A 20,357-nucleotide genomic window follows, 5' to 3' on the forward strand; every position below is an offset into this window, starting at 1 on the left:
TTCCTCCTCATAACACCAAAGGGCACATGTGTGCGTGTGTGTGGAGTTTAATCTGACAGGCTGACTTGGGGTTAAACAGCTGTCTGTACTCATGAGACCCTGATTCTTCATAGCTGCAGAACTCTTAACACATAACTGTATCTTTTCCTCCCTCCACACTCAGAGATAATATCATTATTGGAGCAGGTGTGACTTCAAAATACACACACACACACACACACACACACACACACACACACACACACACACACACACACATACATCAGTCACAAGAATGCAGGGACTGTTTTTCCTGATTATATTGTATAATATATATATACACCTTACCTATAGTTCAATTGTAGTCTTGCCTACAGTTACATATGATCAAACTGAATTGCACGTGAAACTTGCTAGCAGGTGACTTCAGTCTGCAGTTCATATCAGGTGAAGATTGTGAATAAAATAAAAGTGTTACAATGATGGCCTATGCTACTCTATGAATGAAACTATACAAAGAAACTAACCTAAATCCATGTAGGTTAATCTTGCTCCTGAGGGCAAGCAATTTACACATAGAAATTACACCCCAAAAATTACATCCCAGTCCCTTGGGTGGTCTTAGGGTACTGCTACTGTTTCGCTCTGAGCAACCTAATGAGCAAACCTACTTCACCACCTCACCCTTTTCAATTCTCCCTTCACATGATGGCACCAGTGCTGGAAGGCTGAAAGCTATACTTTCTTCCTTTAGGTCATGACGTGAGCCAACGGCACATTTTCAAACATAGCACCACTGAACACGCTTGGAGGAGATCGCTACCTGCCAACAAAAGCCACTTTGGCTAGCATCATGTTGAGTGACGGAGGGAGAAGGAGGGCCATCCTAACCACCCAGAAAGTAAGGCCAATTACACTCTCTGGGACCTCCTGCAACAGATGAAGGATATATCCTGATAAGCGGGCCAACGGTTAGACAGATGCACCACTCTGGAGTCTGGGTCCATGTTTTTTTTTTTTTTGCAGGAGTCTGGTTATAACATTCAAGAGAGCAGAAAACAGTAAAACCCAAACTGTCTGTACTATACCGTTTGTAAGCAGACCTACTATTAAACCCCCAGTTTTAAAAGTCATCTTGTCATTATAATAACTTAACCTCCTAAAACAGCAGTGTATATATCTGCTTTAATTTTATATATATATATATATATATATATATATATATATATATATATTAAAACTTGTCTCTCGCTGCCTTACTGAGGTGTAAAGCTCTGCTTTATTAATCAGATCCTTCATTGATTTCTATGGTCTGTTGTTCGGAGTGCGCCACCTGCTGCTACATGTTGTTATTACAAGAGCCCAGCAGCCAAGAGGGGGGAAAGTGTGAAAAGACAATAAAAGGCACTTAAAAACGAACAGCTACGTTCAACACTTATGTTAATGGCTAAGCACTTTCAGATGCCCGGCAGCATACCGCATTTTAAGCGGGTTAAGGCGAAACACAACGCAGATGTGTTATCTTTGTTTATTTCCGCCGCTGTGGCCGATCGGAGAACATCTATGGTTTGTTAAGGTTCCACGGTGCATCCTGGGATACGGACGGTGTTTGCCTCAGCTATCAAGATGGCCGAGAATGTTTGGTTGAGGGGCTGGAGCTGAACCCAAGCAAAACTGGAGCGACTGTGATGTTGAGTGGCAGGATTTACTCACCCGCGACAGAGCATTTTCAGAAGTAAGCTGTCGGCATGTCAGCCGTGTTGTGTTTTATGCGCAGAAGCGCGGCAGCGGGGCGTGCTTTCGGCTGCTCGGCTCCCCCGCTCTCGCGCTCCGGCGCTGCGGGAGAGAGCGCGGTTTCTGCGGCCTGAGGAGCCGAGCGGGACCTGGGGAGGGTTCGTTTTATCGCGGCTTCGTTAAATATTATGGGCATAAGATGGGAAAAATAAGTCTTGCACGGATATGGCGAAATACAAACTGACCAGCGCGTAGGAAAGCATCTTGCTAATAGGCTAGTTAGCTAGCTAGCGGAGTAGCTGAGTTGGTTAGCTCGGCGCTAGTGGAGCGGTTCCCGGTGACAGTTGCAGCATCAGCAAGGTTACGGACTGCTGCTGGACGCTGGATCTGTGCGCCGAGTCTGTTCATCCGCTTGTTTTTGGCCAGTGTTTAGCTAGATAATGACTGGATATTTATAATTGCTGCTCTGCAGCGGCCCCCCGAAAAGACCACCGCTGTTGACGGTGGAAGTTAGCCGACAGCTCGTACCGTGTTTGTGCACAGTCATACCCCCCGGCCCCCCGGCGGCCTGGCCAACACGGACCACCAGTTACGCTTTACCACCACTCTGATTTAACCATCACACACCCTGACCGTTCAATACTGTCGTGTTTTAGTGTCTGCCCGTTTCCTGCAGGCGGGCTTTATTAGTGCACTCCCCTCTGAACAGCACCTGTCAGCTCCACTTAGCTTCCATAGTTCAAGCTGCAAACAAACACGACCATGATCGTCCAAAGCGACGTAAAACACAGTCTGTATGAACAGACCAGCTTAGTTCTCATTCTTCTCCTGTTATTTGCTGCTGTTTCCCATCTACTGTAATTGACCTGTTGTTGTAAGATTGCACTGAGAGTGCAACTTAAGAATAGAGAGGCTGTGCTGTGTAGTCCAGAGCTAACCCATCCTCTCATCATCTGCAGGATTGTTTCCTGACCACGTTTTGTTCTCTTTAGAGTTCAGAGCATAGAAGAGTCCAGCGTTGGAAACTTTAAGCAAGTCTAATGTAAGTATGTTTTACTTATCCAGTGTTTAAAATAGCACATGTTCAACGCCAGCATTGCAATCTCTCCATCACATCATCCATTGCAAGTATCGCACCTTTTATACAGATGCTTGTGGAACAGCATATAGTATTGTGAGCCAGTAAGATGGTGTTTTATGTCCTACATCCTTGTGATGGATGTTCTCAGTCTGTATAGGTGACACTCCAGTGTCATGATCAGCATGCAGCCCGAATTACAATTTAATGCACAATCCAGATTTGGCATCTTTCCGTTTGGAAACATAGTTGAGAATATAGCATGAAAGTCATTCTGCATGAGTATTTGCATCTTAAGAGCCTATTAGAGTTATGTCCTCTTCGTGGACTATCTCTATTATTGCAATTGCTCTTGTCTTGGGTATCATTATGATCATTATGGTGAAAATTGATGATAGTCATTCATGACTTTTTTTGTTTGTTTGTTTGTCCGATCATCTTTGTTTAGAGCTTCTGCAGCTGACAAAATTATGGGCTTGGACTGGGCCATCATTTGCAGGGTGTTTGCTGTTCAAATGTTTTAATACTTTACATTGCAGTTGTGGAACTGAAGGGGCTGAACTGCATTGGCTCTCTGTAGTTTTGACTGTGAAATGTGCACTACTTTGACGTTACACATAGTTTTGTGAATGAACCCTACTAATCCCCTGCTACCCTGTTTGAATGTCTGATGCAGGAAGCGAGCGGCTGCAAAGCATCTAATTGAGCGTTACTACCACCAGTTAACTGAGGGCTGTGGAAATGAGGCCTGCACGAACGAGGCTTGTGGCTCCTCTCCGGGTTTCCGGCGCATGGATAACAATGCAGCGGCCATCAAGGCCCTGGAGCTGTATAAGAATAACGCCAAACTGTGTGATCCTCACCCCTCCAAGAAAGGTGCCAGCTCGGCTTTCCCGGAGAACAGTGCCAAAGGAGCCCACAACTTTTCTGCTTGCAGCAACGGGAAGATGAACCACAAGGATCTGCCTCCCACCAGGGAAGACTTTAGAGGTATGCACAGCATTTTGTTCCTTTTTTTCCCTTATGGGTGTAGTTAATACTTCCTTCTTAAAGCTAAACTGAAAATGAATCGCTAACATGTAGGGGAAAAAAAGATCTCCATACTTTTGCCTCTGACTTTGTTTTTTGTTTTTTTCCCTTAGATTTGAATTATTTGACGGAGGAGAAGGTATATGAAATTTTGGCTGTCTGTGGTGAAACAGAAGACTACTCTCCTCTAATCCGTGTCATCGGGAGAGTCTTCTCTAGTGCTGAAAGCCTAGTGCAGAGCTTCCGTAAAGCTAAACAGCACACCAAGGAGGAGCTGAAGTCACTGCAGGCCAAGGACGAAGACAAGGATGAAGACGAGAAAGAGAACGCCTCTGGTTCGGCCAGTGCCATGGAGGTGGACCCTGATGCTGCTGCCGCTTCCAGTGGAGAAGGGGCCTCTCATGACGGTAACAATGTGCAAAAGCTGGGCCCGGTTGAAGTGTCTGTGGACATTGACGCGGTAAGAAGAGTTTACGACAGACTGTTGTCCAACGAGAAGATTGAGGCGGCATTCCTGAATGCATTGGTGTATCTGTCGCCCAATGTGGAATGCGACCTTACCTATCACAACGTGTATGCCGCAGACCCCAATTATTTGAACGTGTTCATTATTGTCATGGAGAACAGCAACCTGCACAGCCCTGAGTACTTAGAGATTGCCCTGCCCCAGTTCTGCAAGGCCATGAGCAAGCTACCTCTCCCGGCTCTGGCCAAGCTAGCACGCCTTTGGTCGCAATACGGAGCAGACCAGATCCGGCGCCTGGTGGAGACCTTCCAACAGCTCATCACTTACACGGTCATTAGCAACGAGTTCAACAGTGACAACTTGGTCAATGAGGATGACGGCGTGGTGGCGGCCACAAAGTGCTTGAAAATCGTCTACTATGCAAACGTGCTGGGCGGTGACCTAGACACAGACCACAACGAGGAGGAGGACGACGAGCCCATCCCAGAGTCCAGCGAGTTGACCCTGCAGGAACTGCTTGGTGAGGAGCGGCGCAACAAGAAAGGGCCCCGCGTGGACCCGCTTGAGACGGAACTGGGCATTCGCACGTCAGACTGCCGCAAGCCCCTCATCCCCTTTGAGGAGTTCATCAATGAGCCACTAAACGATGTGCTGGAAATGGACAAGGACTACACCTTCTTTAAGGTGGAGACAGAGAGCAAGTTCTCCTTCATGACCTGTCCGTTTATCCTTAACGCTGTGACAAAAAACCTGGGCCTGTACTACGACAACCGTATCCGCATGTACAGTGAACGCAGAATCACTGCTCTCTACAGCCTGGTGCAAGGGCAGCAGCTAAATCCGTACCTGCGCCTCAAAGTGCGCAGAGACCACATCATAGATGATGCTCTTGTGCGGGTAAGTCTGCAGTGCGTTTACACTCGGTTTTGTAAACTCAGCATTCAGCAATTGTATAAGCACTTATTACTGTGTTATGTGTTCATGGATGGAAATATGGTGATTGCTCACCCACTTTTGTGTGTGTGATTTCAGCTGGAGATGATTGCCATGGAAAATCCAGCAGACTTGAAAAAGCAGTTGTATGTGGAGTTTGAAGGAGAGCAGGGAGTGGATGAAGGCGGTGTTTCCAAAGAGTTTTTTCAGCTGGTAGTAGAAGAGATCTTCAACCCAGATATAGGTAATTGTGATCAATTGTGGGGCAGTGGTGGCTCAGCGGTTAGAGCGCCGGGATATCGATAACAGGGTTGTGGGTTCGATTCCCGGGCTCGGCAAGCTGCCACTGTTGGGCCCTTGAGCAAGGCCCTTTACCCTCTCTGCTCCCCGGGCGCTGGAGTTGGCTGCCCACCGCTCTGGGTGTGTGTGTGTACTCACTGCCCCTAACACGTGTGTGTGTGTGAGTGTGTTCACTACCAGATGGGTTAAATGCGGAGGACACATTTCGCTGTACAGTCCACACTGTACAGTGACGAATACGTGCACCTTTATCCTTTATCCTTTATCATTTTATTTAAGACAATACATGCCTTATATAGTAACTGTATCCTTTTTCAGAAACATGTCTGTTATAAGATTCTCTACTTAATGGGATGTAGTCTTTGTGAAGGAATTGCAAAACAGTGACTATATCGCACACACAAAAAAAAAAAAAAAATTTATTAGACCCTACTCTAATTTGGAAACACTGTGATGTTATTGTAATATGACTGTGTTATTCAAAATTTAATTTGATATTGAAGTAAATGTCAACTACGCTATAGTTAATGTAGTAGTAATTCTAAATGTCTGTACAGTGTATACTATATTCAGCCATGAAAGGATGACTAATATGTTCTGTGATCTTTTATGGCCATGCCTCACACCTGTTCTTTCTCTGTTTTCTGCAGGCATGTTCACCTACGATGAAAGCACAAAGCTTTTCTGGTTCAACCCCTCATCGTTTGAAAATGAAGGCCAGTTTACTTTGATAGGTATCGTTCTGGGTCTGGCTATCTACAATAACTGTATTCTGGATGTGCACTTCCCTATGGTGGTTTACAGAAAGCTGATGGGAAAGAAAGGAACCTTCCGAGACCTTGCAGATTCTCATCCGGTAATGCTGTTTTGGCTGTTTATTCGTTTGTTTATTTATTTATTTTTTTATATTAAATATATTACATCATTAAATAAAGGATGTTTAACCCTCAGCCTAAGCATGTGCGCATATATGGTTTTATTAAACCATCATTTTATAAAAGCACATTCAGCAACATCACTTCTATCATCTATCAGTGACTGATTGGAATGATTCTATTCTGAATCTTAATCATATTCATCAGTTGTGCTTCTGCCTGGGTGCAGGTTCTTTATCAGAGTCTGAAGGAGCTGTTGGAGTATGAGGGAAATGTAGAGGAAGACATGATGATCACCTTCCAGATATCACAGACAGACTTGTTTGGAAACCCTCTCATGTACGATTTAAAGGAAAGTGGAGACAAAATCCCAGTCACCAACGATAACAGGAAGGTCAGTCACCTTTTCAGGCAAAAGAAGTGTAGTTTGATAGAAATATGTGTTCATGAGTATTCTCAGATAACCAAGTGTATATATCTGCAGGAGTTTGTAGCTTTGTATGCTGAATATATGCTGAACAAAAGTGTGGAGAAACAATTCAAGGCATTCAGAAGAGGCTTCCATATGGTTACTAATGAGTCTCCATTGAAGTATCTGTTTCGACCTGAGGAAATTGAGCTGCTTATATGTGGAAGCAGGGTAAGAGAGCTACATACAAAGTTACAGTCAACAGATCTTACCTACACCGTCTACACTGTGTGTAACCGTGTCTGTTCTTTACCTCTAGAATCTTGACTTTCAAGCACTCGAAGAAACTACGGAATATGATGGCGGTTATAGCAGGGATTGTCACATTATTAAGTATGTGAAAAGCTGTTCATGCCTTTAAATATGTGTTTTACAACATTTGATATGCTGCCAAGTTTTTATTACAGTCTGATCATTACATACATCTTAGTTGTCTTCTAGAGGAGACTCAAAGTCTAGAGATGCTAAAAGGCTGATTATAATACTGGAAAGCATGTACTGAGCTCTGCTATTAGACACCAATGACAGTGTGGTCTGGTGTGACCTTCAGGGACTTCTGGGAGACTGTGCACTCGTTTGGACAGGAGCAGAAGAGGTTGTTTTTGCAGTTCACCACAGGCACAGACAGAGCGCCTGTGGGTGGCCTGGGCAAATTGAAGATGATCATTGCCAAAAATGGGCCCGATTCCGACAGGTAAGGGCAGGGGGGATTTGCATAGTCACTCATGTCCTCTATTTATGCTTGAAAAGTGCTCCAATTAGCTATTTGTTTGCTTAAATCCTCTCTTTTTATTAACCGTCAGGTTACCAACCTCTCACACCTGCTTCAACGTGCTGCTCCTCCCTGAATACTCCACCAAGGAGAAACTTAGAGAGAGACTCCTCAAAGCCATCACTTATGCCAAAGGCTTCGGCATGCTCTGAGGCAAGAGGAGATGCAAAAGAACTCACTCAACTTCAGAGTTTTCATGTGTTCGTCAAAGGCGAAATCTAATACACCGACAAACAAAACATAAATATCAAGTTTAAATGTAAGGCAGGATGTGAAATGGGTTAAAATGGGAAAGTTCTGGTGACCGAGTGCCTGTGCCTAAATAGTAGATAAAACCACACTGGACTCTTGGCTCTCTCTCCCTCTAATGTAAGTGTTAAGTTTCCCTTTTTGTATGCACTGAGATATAGCACTATTTATTTTAAGGGATAAAGTCTGTTCTTTCATGTCTGCCTGGAATTCAGCTCACTTTTTGATTTCTAATGCGGTAAAAGGAGGAACGGTTAGAGATTTGCAACACCTTCAGGACTGATCACCACGTAAACCTAACGAAATAATACGGAAAAAAAGAACAACAAAAGAGTAAAGGGAGGAGGAAGTTATTGTTGTACTATGGTTGAACTGTGAAAGTGCACTTAACTCTATTCAGAATGTCTGTTAGTTTTCTGTCGACCGCTTGTTGACATGTCGTGCTCATGGTTCATAGGTCTTCCCCAGTCAGTCCGCACATCGCCAGCGATGCTTTTTCGAGGTACAGAGCAACTTGAATCCAACCTTTGTTACCAGGAATCTGTATTTATTGAGGAACTGCATTGTTTGTAATGCCATGTCGGCAAGTTGTGCTGCTTGCTTATGGCCAGTGTTCTGTATTTAGCCGCAGGGTCTGGTTCTCTGTCTTACTTCAGTATGATGACATGATTAGCTGTCTGCTCTCGTGGTGTACTCATGACAAAGGAAAAACTAATGGCTAGAAGAATTATGGAGAAAGAAAACCACCTCTCCTTTACGATGCTTGCAGAGCCCTGACGTGGAGAGGGAGATTTCTTTACCAGTCTTGTTTTAATTCAGGGTGGCAGACTTTTAAGCTAATTACAAAAGGCCCCTATCAGTACTCCATTGAAGTCAGCTGGGTTAATATTTTAGTAGCTTTGTTTTGCTCCGCACAGTGTCTGGCCCAAATAACTATACTGTTGAATGAAATGAGGGGATGTTGGCACAAATTGTACCACTATCATGACGTGCCAAACATGTATGCTAAGAATCACCCCTCAGGTTTACCCTAGTACAGCTGGAAACCCACTTTAGTGATCCCTTGGATCCACTGCGATTTTCTTTGCTCATCTTTTTGCTGTTTTGTTTTGTTTTTTTGTTGTTGTTTGTTTTTTCCTTTCTTCTCTCAGATAAATGTGTCTGTGGTTGGTTCCACTGCTGATGGCGCTCACATTAAAGGGGTAACAGAACTTGATATTGAGAATGAGAGCATTTGATTGATTGTTTCCAGTTATTCTTATTAATAAATTACAAATGGAAAAACAACCTCACAGTGCAAACATGATGCAGTTTGATAACGGCTCACTTTGAGCTGTTTGGTGGCATACAAAAATATGGGAGAGATTTAATAAGATGTCAGAAGGAAGCCGTCCCCAGTCTAATTCAGGTGAGCTGTAGAAACTCTGACCAATTAATAAGCCAATGTTATCAGTTTGGATCAAATGTTGGGGAACTAACCAAGAAATGAATGTCTCATAAGAAAATATGTAGATGAACCATGAGATTGATGTAAACAAAATGACCCTAGCAATAACCACGTACAACCGTCACAAACCTAAAGTCAAGCAAGTAGACATTTGTAGTACAGTTCTTATTTATACAGTTGTCAGATGTTTACATGCACTCATCATGGACATGGATTTCATGGCGATACTTGGCTCAATGTTTTCTTTTAACTTTTTTTTTTTTCTAGAATAGCATGAGTTAGAACATACATCTGAAATAAATAAGAATGGTGCTCTGGGTTATTTTTTGAAGGGGAGGGGGTTCTGAAATCAGCGTTACACATGCAGGGTCAAAATAAACATACACCCACTTAGATTATTAATCAGTTTTGCTGGAAGTTGGCAAGGGAAGGCCAATACTTCCTGTTAGTGATCATGATTGACTACAACTGCTAGCTTTGCTACTGGTTCTTGACCAAGGAATTTCCAAACAATTGCAGATTCCAAGATACATAAATATATATGTATAGTCACTTTCCAAAGGTCTGCGAGAAGACCAAAACACCTTGAGCTAAAAGGAAACTGGTTCAGAAGGTCAGCACCGAACCAGCACATCAAAGGTCGGCCATGAACTGAAAGCCCCCTCGTTTTTTTTTTTTTTGTTGTTGTTGTTTTTTTGAGGATGAGTAAACTTTCGACCACAACTGTAGCTCTCAAACCAGTTTTAAACCCTGTAAGAACTGGTATAATGTTAATCTTTCAAGTTAGCACTGTCGAGTAAAGCCTTTTCCTCACCTTGGTTCACTCTGCTTCTTACCTGTGTGGGATTTTGTTTTGCAGCAATTTGGTGTGATGGGTATGGCATCCGGGCCATCTGCTGTAAGCCAGAACAACATTTAGGCTGATCCTCTTGCTGCTTGGCCATCCTCCAGTTCAGAGTTTGAAAGCTCTGGAACATCTGGCCACTGTGCAAAACCATGCAGAGGTCTTGGATCTTTTACTGTGTTAAAAGGCAGTTGTACTTCTAGCCTGAGACATAGGGTCTGTCCCAATTGCTAACTAATTACTAATAGCAACTAGTTTTTGGCTATGTCAAACAGATAAACGTGTCAAAGTTGAGTATACTCACATTCATGATACATACTCCAATATGTACCAGTCGGAGTGTGGTTATGATGTTCATCTCACAATGCAATGTGAAACAGAACAGAAAGATCTATTCATATTTGGCACAGTTATTAAAATGTTGCCATAGCAATGCCTTATCATGTCCTGTGAGTTAGTATGTTAATGTTTCATGTACTTACCTGCCAAACCAGAGACGCAGCTGCAGTTGGACCTAGCCCTTACATTTTTGTTCTGTTCCCTAACCTCTAACCTTTGATCCAGACTCCTGATGAACTTGTAGGAATAAGGCTTATGTCAATCCCTAGCCATACTGCGCACCACCTGAGATGTGGCTTAGTGCCTTTGAATAGCCTGTTCCTAGTAGTAAGAGCCTTACATGTGGTAAAGATACTCTTGGCCAACGTTGTCCAAGAAATCTGGCAACATTAAGTATGACCTTAAATTAATGCTCAAAGCCAGTGGTCATTCAATTCTCTGCATTTACTCTTGTTTGAATAAAATTAATATGCCTGAAGTTTCTAAACTGATTTGGAGGGGATAATACACATGTGATTGGCCTGAATTGCAACAGCATCCTAAAGTAGAAACAAAAACTATGGAATGGACTTTGCAGAGGCTTTTATTTGTGCTTTTGAAAAGCTGCTCAAATAGACAGACCAGCACACTGCTCTCACAGTGCGTACTGACTGACAAGACTTTATGATCTTATCAACTTCACTATCTCCAACCCTTCTGTCAGATGAGCCCTGGTTCCTGCAGTGAAATGGGAATTCTTCAATTAATATGACCTTTGTACAAACACTTTATTCTACTGCATTGCTACTCTTGCTGTTCTCAGCACTGTGATGGCTGTTGGGAATAGTAGCATACAATGAATAACCAATCCAGTAGCTTGCTTCAGAAACTACATCAAAACAAGGACTTGTTTTGTACATTGTGTGAGCATTATATGATGACCTGAGAAATAGAAAAGCTCCCAAATTACTTGGAATAAAATCTTACATTTACTTTAACTGCAAGTTGAGGAGTTATTTTTATTTATTTATTTATTTGACAGCAACAATCACAAAATGCAAACAGAAAACTTTTTTTAATAATTTAAAATATTCAATGGGTAAAATGATTTTACATTTGGATATCTTTTGAACTACAGCTGATCAAACTGGTTTATTTGGTTTCCCTATTTGATGAATTTAATTTATAAAGATTTAACCATCTAAAGATATTGCCCCATTTCTCTCTCCTACCACACCGAACTATAATCAGTCATAGTTGCACAGCTATTGTGCAGGTTATGGACAAACTGCGTAAAGAAATAAAAATAGCCGGAATTATTAATGTTGCCTGATCAAATATGTCATTGAAAGTGCATTTACAAGTATGTAATTGTTTTAAAGTACTTACACTATATGTCAAAAATGTTTGTGGACACCCCTTTTAGTGAATGCATTCAGGTACTTTAGGTTGCACCCGTTGCTGACATGGACAGGCACACACAGTTTGTGTAGTCCCTGTAAAAGTATTACCTGTACAACTTTCTGGAGCAGATAAGCGTGAACCTATTGGCACCATCCCTAATGCTAGGAACAGGCTAGAGAGGTATTGAGCTGTGGGGTATTAAGATGTAGAGCAGTGGAACTGTGGAATTCTGGTGCTCTATCCAATACATTTTGGAATGAGCTGGGAAAGTGACCCAACTAACACTCTTATTGCTGAATGCTATCAGATCCTCACAGTAATACTCAAACATGTAGTAAAAAGCCTCCCCTGGACATTAGAGACCGTTACTTCAACAAAAGGGATCAACACTTTTTTTTTTTAATACCGTTGATTTCGGAAAAAATTATTAAAGTGTCCCAATACTTTTGTCCATATAGTGTATCTGAAAGCTTTCTGATTAATGTGTTTATATTAGTGGAAATTAGAGCTTGGCAATATGATAATATTGTGTCTACATGACGAAATATTGTGAAGAATATAGTATATTGTAAAAAACAGACAGAGAGGCTATTTTATAATTTATTAACGAATATGTTTTTCGATTAAGATGCTAAACATCCTCAATGACCCTAAGGACATTGCATCTTTTAAAAATAATGATTATAAGCATAGATTTGGGAATTTGGGGATTTCTAGGCTGGCTGACAGAGCGTGCTTTGAGGGTAACACTGTCATACTGAAACATCATCGATTAATTAACAGCAAAAACAAGTCCACTAACATAAAATATGTCTTGATCAATACATTTGTGTCAGATAAGACAGGGTAAACTGGTGAGTGCTTTGGTGAAACACTGTCATAACAGGAACAGTGTTTAGAGCTCTGCAAACTCAAAATCTGAAAAGCACCCTGAATTGTCCCCCTGTAGAACAAGTAAGTGGACAAATAAGATCATGCTGCATACTGTCGCACAGTCTGTTTACAAGTACAAAAAAAATACAGTATATTATAAATGTTTGTTTACAGTGAGGATGTACAGTATGCACACATACTGGGGCTTACTTTGAATTGGGGTTTAAGTGTGAACGTTTTTCAACTTAAAATACATTAACCTCAAAAGTAACGGTAACAGAAGCTCACGTATTCAAAACTTATAAACAAAGTGTATAAACAGTTAAAAGTAGTGTGCTGCCTATATTTGAAAATATGTACAAATAAAAAAAACCCTTGACCCCATTGTCTATGTTGTATCTATTCACGTTTTGTGCAGATTGGATCTATTTTTTCTTCTCTTCTTCCTTTTTGTCTTCAACAACTTCAGACAGATCTTCTGTCCGCAGTGTTTTCACTCTGTTCTCCATGTTAGTGAGCCTTTGCTTGATCTTGGACTGGTAGGACGTGTATTCTGCCATGAGTCTGCCAAACTTGGTGGTCATGACATCAAGGTTGCTCTCCAGCCGCTGAATCTTTTCCTCCAGGTCTTTGGGATCTGCCCCTGCGTTGGCCACTGCTTCGTCGATCAAGTTGTCCTTCATCAAGATGGCTTTACCTTTCTCCTCCAGGGCCTTTTTGGCCTCAGGGTACTCCGTAAGCGCTTCCATTAGGTCATCTTTGGAGAGGGCGAAAAGGTCGGAATAGCCCACACTCCGGATGTTGGCCGTCCGCCTGTTCCCAGCTTTACTGCCTTTGATACCGAGGATACTGATTTCTCCAAAGTAAGCCCCATCACTCAGAACCACAAACTGAGTGACGCCATCATCAGCCACCACAGCCAGCTTTCCTTCCTTAATGATGTACATCTCTCTTCCGATGTCGCCCTTCTTACAGATGTAGTCTCCTGGGCTGAAAACCTGAGGTTGCAGTTTGAGCACCAGCTCGATGAGCAGTCCTGCTTCGCAATCCTGAAAGATCCGGACCTTCTTTAGCGTATCCAGATGGACATTGATAGCAATCTCAGCCTTAAGCTTGTCCGGAAGATTCTTCAATACCTCCTTCTCGTCGCATGTCTTTTTTTCCGTCCAGAGGTAGTCGAACCACTTGATTACCCTGGCCTCAAGGTCTTTGGAGACTTTACGGAACTGCATGTACTGCTTGATGGAGTCAATCTTGGCTTGGAACTCCGCACGGGAGGCGTTCATGTTGGAGATCATGGCACCGACGTTACCGACAATGGTAGCAAAAATAAGCACTCCAATAAGGAAGTCAGCAACGACAAACAGATACTCAATATCTTTGACAGGAGGAGGAGTTTCTCCAATAGTAGTGAGTGTGAGAGTGGACCAGTACAAACAGTAGATGTATTTTCTAGCTAGGCGTCCATATTCGGGATGGCTAATGTTGGGGTACACCCAAGTGTCTGTGCCGAAGCCGATTGTTTTGGAAATCGCAAAGAAGATGCAGGCGTTCCAGTGGATAATGATTAAGATGTAAAGTACAAGGTTGCTGATACGAAAGATGTTGGGATAGTTTGTTCTGGTCTCTGTGCGGTCAAAGTACTCAAAGAGACGTGACATTTTAAAAAGACGATTGAACCTCAGTTCTGGATTGTTGTATCCCACCTTTAGCATGAAAATATCAGTTGGAATCATTGACAATATGTCATATTTGAACTGTGATGTTGCCCTATAGTGGCCCATTAACTTCTTGCCATCTTTGACCAGAAGGCCTTGCTCCAGGAACCCTAAAAAGAACAAGAGAAAACTCTTAAAAACATTGTTTAATAAGTTCTTTGGCTACGTCTATTTATTTTCCATTCAAAATGGCATCTGTATGCAACAAACAATTTACAATTGGTATTAAAAAGAAAAAATGTATATTTACCTGTTCTTGATCTTACAAACGTGTCTGTATAGTAAATAACATCTGAGGTGTAGTCCAGAATGATCCACAGGATTGTGTATGTGTTCTGTAGCTCATTGAAACAGGCCCTATACGAATATAAACAACACCACAATGACATAAGGCATCTCAACCTACCTCAAGCTTCATTCCAAACCAAACCATGTTCATAAGCAGACCTTGTTACGATCATCATCAGGTTGTAAAATACTGGCGCTGCTATTATTGTAAGCCAGTGATAATATGCGTCTGTGGCTGGGTCCATGATCCACACTTCTTTCCTGAAAAAACAGAGTTTAAATATCTACCCAGTTTCTTAGAGAGGATGAATAATACCACAGCTTAATAATAATAATAACACATTTTACATGATGGAAAACAGGCATTGCAACCAATTTAAATTGTCCAGAATGGACAACGACAACTCATGAGTACTTTCTTCTGGCTAAAGAAGTTATTTGAGCTGATCAATATCATATTTTTATCCGTAACATACTTACGGAGGCTCTTCTTTCTTTTTATCGTCCTTCTTATCATCTTTCTTATCGTCCTTCTTATCATCTTTCTTTTCGTCCTTTTTATCATCTTTCTTATCGTCCTTCTTTTCATCTTTTTTCTCATCTTTATTTTCATCCTTCTTCTCATCCTTCTTGTCTCCATCTTTTTTCTCTTCCTCTTTTTTCTCATCTTTCTTTTTGTCCTCTTTTTTGCTAAAGGCAACAGTTTAGTTTTTGTAACATTTAGCTGGTTGTGGTGTTTTCTACAGGGAGCTACTAGTCTTAAGGGGTGTACTGTGATCTACTGGTCTATAGGTGGCAGCATTAATTCTACTAAACGTTCATAGGTAAGTACACTAAAACCCACATATCTACAGTATAATAAACCTTTCTATATGTGCTGTTAAATCAGCACTGCTGTATTGCTACTTTTATGCATTGGTGCAGTATTGAATCTACACACATAGCTGTTACTAATTCTTAAAGACACTGATGTCTAAAAGTTGGCATGGTGTTTATCAGGGTTTAGCTCTACACTAACTACTAAATACTTACTCATCTGTGTTGTTGCAGTTGTTCATATTGTACATTGCTAGAGGACAATGACTGCTATTTCTTAAAGAGGCAAAAAAAAAAGCATTCAGGTTCTGCGTTATCAGCATTAATGAAAACTACTGAAATTACTGTTAGAACTGACTAACTTTTCATTCTACTGTTTAGAAATCTAAACCATCATTGCTCTTTTACAACAATGAGAGCAATGTTCTACCAGTCACAGGGTAACTATGTGGAAATCTACATACTGTCTCTCTGGTCACAGATCATCATTCTCATCCCATCTTCATTCACCCTGCCTCATCAAGCTTGGCTTGGATAAGTCAGTGTTGATAGTCATGAACAAGTCATTGCCCTGTAAAGGTGCAGGTTCTCCACTTTCCCCTTCTGGCTTCACGCTTCACACCGGTGTCATCACTTTTATTGTTTTTATTTATGCTGTAGATAAAGTGTGAACCTTGGTTCCTGGAGAATCATAGCCATGCAGCCCTGTACACTCTGAATTAACTGCTAATGAGTTGAAATCTAATGTGTTAAATGAGGTAGAATGCCACACACTGCAGTGCTGACGAGGACTGGAGTCGGACACCCATGCTGTGGACATTGGACTTACTTCCTCTTATGAGGCCTGTCAGGGTGCCCTATGGAGGAGTGGGCATAGCTGCCACGGCTGGAAATATCTTTGAGCTCAGGCCCACGGAATCGCTCCAGGAAGGAGTCGGGCCGCTCGGCTTCACGCTGCAGCCTATGTGATGCCCAGTTCCGCAGCATAAACAGGAAATGCGAGAGCCTGGGATACCAATAGAAGTAAGATACTAACACTTGTATACTCTCTGAACAGTATGTAGATTTATCTGCCTCTTGGGTCAAATGCATGCTTTAAACATACACAATGATGTTAAAGACTGTGTGTGTGTATATATATATATATATATATATATATATATATTCAAGCTTTATACTATATTCAAGAGTGTTACATAGTATTTATGTGCATTAAAATTAAGCATTTACCATTCTAAAGCATCTGCATGTGCTGTGCATTTGACCCAATTGGCGTACTCTATAATGAGTTCTGTAAAAAATAAAGATGCTTCAACAGATTATTCAACTGAGAGTTGCCATAGAAGAACCATTTCTGTAAAAGAGATGTGTGAGTGTGAAGTGTGAACTTTCACTTGATCTAAAGGTCCTTTTTTAATGTAAAAGTACACAGGCATCTCTCTTACAAACATGGTTCTTTATGGAACCAAAAGTAGTTCTTCTTTGCCACCATTTGAAGCAACTTTATTTGAAAGTGTGCAGTGTTTCCTAAACCTGGTTCTGGAGTATCCCTGCGCTGGACAGTTTGTTGTCTTCTCTGCTCTAGCACAGCTGATTCAGCTTATATACAGCTTGCTAATTAACTAATGAGTCAAACTAGGCCTGCCTCAGCAGGGATACTCCAAGCCCAGGATTGGGAATCAGCACCGTTGCGGATGGTGAGGTCTGGAGGAAAAAGGGAGCAGATGAAGTAAGTGATATCTAGATGGTAAGGGGAGGTGGTAGTGACTGACTAGACAGGTCTGGGTGTTACCTGGCCATGGCCCCGGCACCTGTAAACGAGCTTCTTCGAGACTCCTGTAGCTGCTGACTTGTTGCTGTGGAATTGACCCCCTGCATGTCGGAGGCAGTGTCGTCGCATATAGAGTGTGTCCTGAGGAATACCGTGAGGGAGAGAGTTAACGATAGACATTTCAGACTTTATGTCACACTTTATGTGGTCAGACGTCCCAGATGAAACGTTACATGGTCCTTTCTGTGCAGCAAGAATTGATGCAAGAAAACAGAAAAATGACTTGTCACGTTCATACAGACACAGAAATGTCTCCATTAAGAGTCTTTGCCTGCTTGTTTCCAAAATAGTCCATTTGTTAAGATTAAGGCTGCACAGTATGGTAGAATACATGTACTGCAATATATTACTACATTATACTACATAACACACACATTATATTACAAGACATTACAATTGTAGCATATCTTACTTGTAAGTAATTTAAAAATACACTTAAATCATAATGTCGCTTAGTTAACAGATTGCACAGCGTAATTTTGATCAAAACAAATTCCTTTGGTTGGATTTCATGAATACCCCCAATCATCAAAATACCTGCAGAAACACTCAACTGGACTAGACCATGGCTAGTCAACATTCTCACAGGACACAGCACACCAAAAAAAACACAGTGATTGATCAGATGGCTCATTTGCATATTGCAGTCTTCTACGGTATCATCACAGTATAGGCCAAATCATGATTATAGATATATAACAAAATGTATTCTGAAGACGATAACTTGTTTAATGTGTCATATAATTGTGACAAAGTCTGAACTGAAACAAACGGGCTAAATATATGTTATCCAGGCTTTAGTCTATTTATATATTTAAAAAATGTCTCATACATGCTGGATATGTGAAAAATCCAAGACAAAACAGTGAGTAAACAGTGAAGCTCTGGCCTGTAAGGACAAACCTGCTGGCACCATTATCAGTTTGGTCCCCTTCATCGTCCGAGGCTCGGACTGATAGCCTGTGACGGGATGGGTACGACTCTCCAGTGCAGATTTTCGCCATTCTCACAGTTCACGCTCACTCCTACCAGGACATGCAGCTCCTGCTAGAACACTGCACACAAACATTGTAGCTTTCAAATCATTTGGGCTGGATGTTTCTGCAGCACAATGGGGGAACTTGGGGAACCAAATTTATCCTTTTGGGCTTATTTTTACTTGGGCAATCGCTATTGATTCTAGTATTAATATTAAAGGCTTGAAAAAAAAAGCAACATAAGAAAATCTAAATATGCATTATCATCAGGAAGGTTGCCAACTAATCATTGCTGATTCACCAAAAAGTGCAACTGATCTTAACACTGATTGTAATTCTAGTAATTGTAAATTATTACTAGTAGTTTAATCATAAACTGTGTATTTAAACAGAAGTAAGGCAGAAGGTCTCTGATCTGATCACTGTGTGGTATAAAATAATGTCCACTGCTGCAAATAAGGCAATCATTTTAGTATTCCTGGGCTGACAGAGACCCTTCAAACTGAAGAGCTGTACACATGATTGTAGCACTGTGGCCTAAAGAGATTGGAGAGATGTGCTGTTGATGTGATCTTCTGCAAACCAATTTTCACGCTGACAATACTGCCATCTGAGCTCAGCGACTAAAAATACAGCCTGCTTAGTCGGACAGCCTAAACACTAAACAGGATCAGTCACCCATCCCACTGAAAGATCACACCACAGATTTACCAGAATCCAGCCACAGGGCCTCAGCCTGCAAGCCTACTACAAAGTTTTTTAACGTACCAAACTCTGAATGCGCCTCATCTTGATTTTGGAACATCACTTTTCTCCTTACAGTTACTTTGACTAAGATGATATTTAGGGTTTTTTTATGTTTCGTTTTGCGAGTTGTTGAGAAGGAACTAAGAATCCACAGTGTCTAATAATGTGGTTTAGAGAGGATGAAGAAATACTAAAAAATGCTGGCAAGGTTTAAAACCTATTTTCCCTCATGGTCCCAAATCTGTTCAGGAGGACAAGGAGAAAGTGGATCTAGCCACTCAATCACACTCTAAAAAATCCCCTCTCTCTCTTTCGCTCTTTGGTGTACACACACACACACACACACACACACACACACACATATATATATATATATATATATATACATATACATATACATATACATATGTATGTATTTTGATTATGTCATGATATTCCTCCAATGTGGATATTATATGAGGCATACAAGTAGAAACTAAGCTCTATATAGACAATCTGTTGCTCAATGTAATAACAATGTAATAACAGTTCTCAATGTAATAACAGCAATTACCAAATTTTCAAACACACACACACACACACACACACACACACAAACAGGTCAGTGTACATATTTTCAGATTTTTCCCCAAGATTCTCATCACAATTTCATTCAAACTCACCAGCAAGGCTTAAATGAGACAACAAAAGTTACTTCATCAACAGGTCAAACTGTGGTGACTTCTTCTCCCTGCCCCTGTCAGACAGACCGAGTGAGAACACCTCTTAATCCTCAAGTTACTCTCAACGTGACACGGTAAAATCCCATTCTTGAGAACCAAATTCCACTTTTCGTTTTTTGAGCCATAATCCACTTTCTTCTTTGTAAAACGAGGTCATATTAATCCGTCATCGCATCACAGTTTCAGATATTACTGCATCCACTACTCCTGAGGCAGACTTCTCACAGACTGAACGGTAATGTGCGCTGGAGGGGGCGGAGCCAATAGCAATTGTCACGCGTGTTGGTTTTCTCCACCCGTATTCTCACAAGCTCCGCCCTTCCGTAACTGGATTGGCTAGTAGATGTGCCAACAAGCCGTCAGTCAAATTATTAGCCAATTCTGGGGCAGGACGACTAGTCGGAATACGGGTGGGGGAAAAATAAGCCATCTCATTAATATTAAACTGTATTATTAATATGCGGTACTTACCTCGTTAGCTCGCGCCT

General features: G+C 41.5%; 2 protein-coding genes across 4 annotated transcripts; one reads left to right on the forward strand and one right to left on the reverse strand.

The window, feature by feature from the left end:
- Nucleotides 1-1,518: 1,518 nt before the first annotated feature.
- Nucleotides 1,519-9,100, forward strand: ube3a (ubiquitin protein ligase E3A). 2 transcript variants are annotated; one of them, XM_072684421.1, is made up of 11 exons: nt 1,519-1,714; nt 2,673-2,755; nt 3,468-3,781; nt 3,934-5,183; nt 5,319-5,463; nt 6,170-6,375; nt 6,624-6,788; nt 6,879-7,034; nt 7,123-7,196; nt 7,414-7,557; nt 7,667-9,100. In XM_072684421.1, coding segments are annotated over exons 2-11 (2,577 nt in total). In that variant the 5' UTR covers nt 1,519-1,714; nt 2,673-2,753; the 3' UTR covers nt 7,788-9,100. The 2 variants fall into 2 exon arrangements, with proteins under 2 accessions (XP_072540522.1, XP_072540523.1); XM_072684422.1 differs by having other exon boundaries at nt 2,706-2,755.
- A 3,111-nt stretch (nt 9,101-12,211) lies between these two features.
- cnga3a (cyclic nucleotide gated channel subunit alpha 3a) lies at nt 12,212-20,016 on the reverse strand. Of its 2 annotated transcripts, XM_072684429.1 has the most exons (9): nt 19,810-20,016; nt 18,327-18,478; nt 17,385-17,504; nt 16,422-16,598; nt 15,809-15,868; nt 15,257-15,466; nt 14,936-15,037; nt 14,739-14,845; nt 12,212-14,598 (listed from the first exon to the last, which is right to left on the reverse strand). In XM_072684429.1, exons 2-9 carry the CDS (start codon nt 18,425-18,427, stop codon nt 13,196-13,198), a joined length of 2,280 nt encoding a protein of 759 aa, XP_072540530.1. In that variant the 5' UTR covers nt 18,428-18,478; nt 19,810-20,016; the 3' UTR covers nt 12,212-13,195. The 2 variants fall into 2 exon arrangements, with proteins under 2 accessions (XP_072540530.1, XP_072540529.1); XM_072684428.1 differs by lacking the exons at nt 15,257-15,466; nt 15,809-15,868.
- Between the last annotated feature and the right edge of the window lie 341 nt (nt 20,017-20,357).

Source organism: Salminus brasiliensis, chromosome 7 (genome assembly GCF_030463535.1).
Source record: "Salminus brasiliensis chromosome 7, fSalBra1.hap2, whole genome shotgun sequence".
Classification (NCBI taxonomy): Eukaryota; Metazoa; Chordata; class Actinopteri; order Characiformes; family Bryconidae; genus Salminus; species Salminus brasiliensis.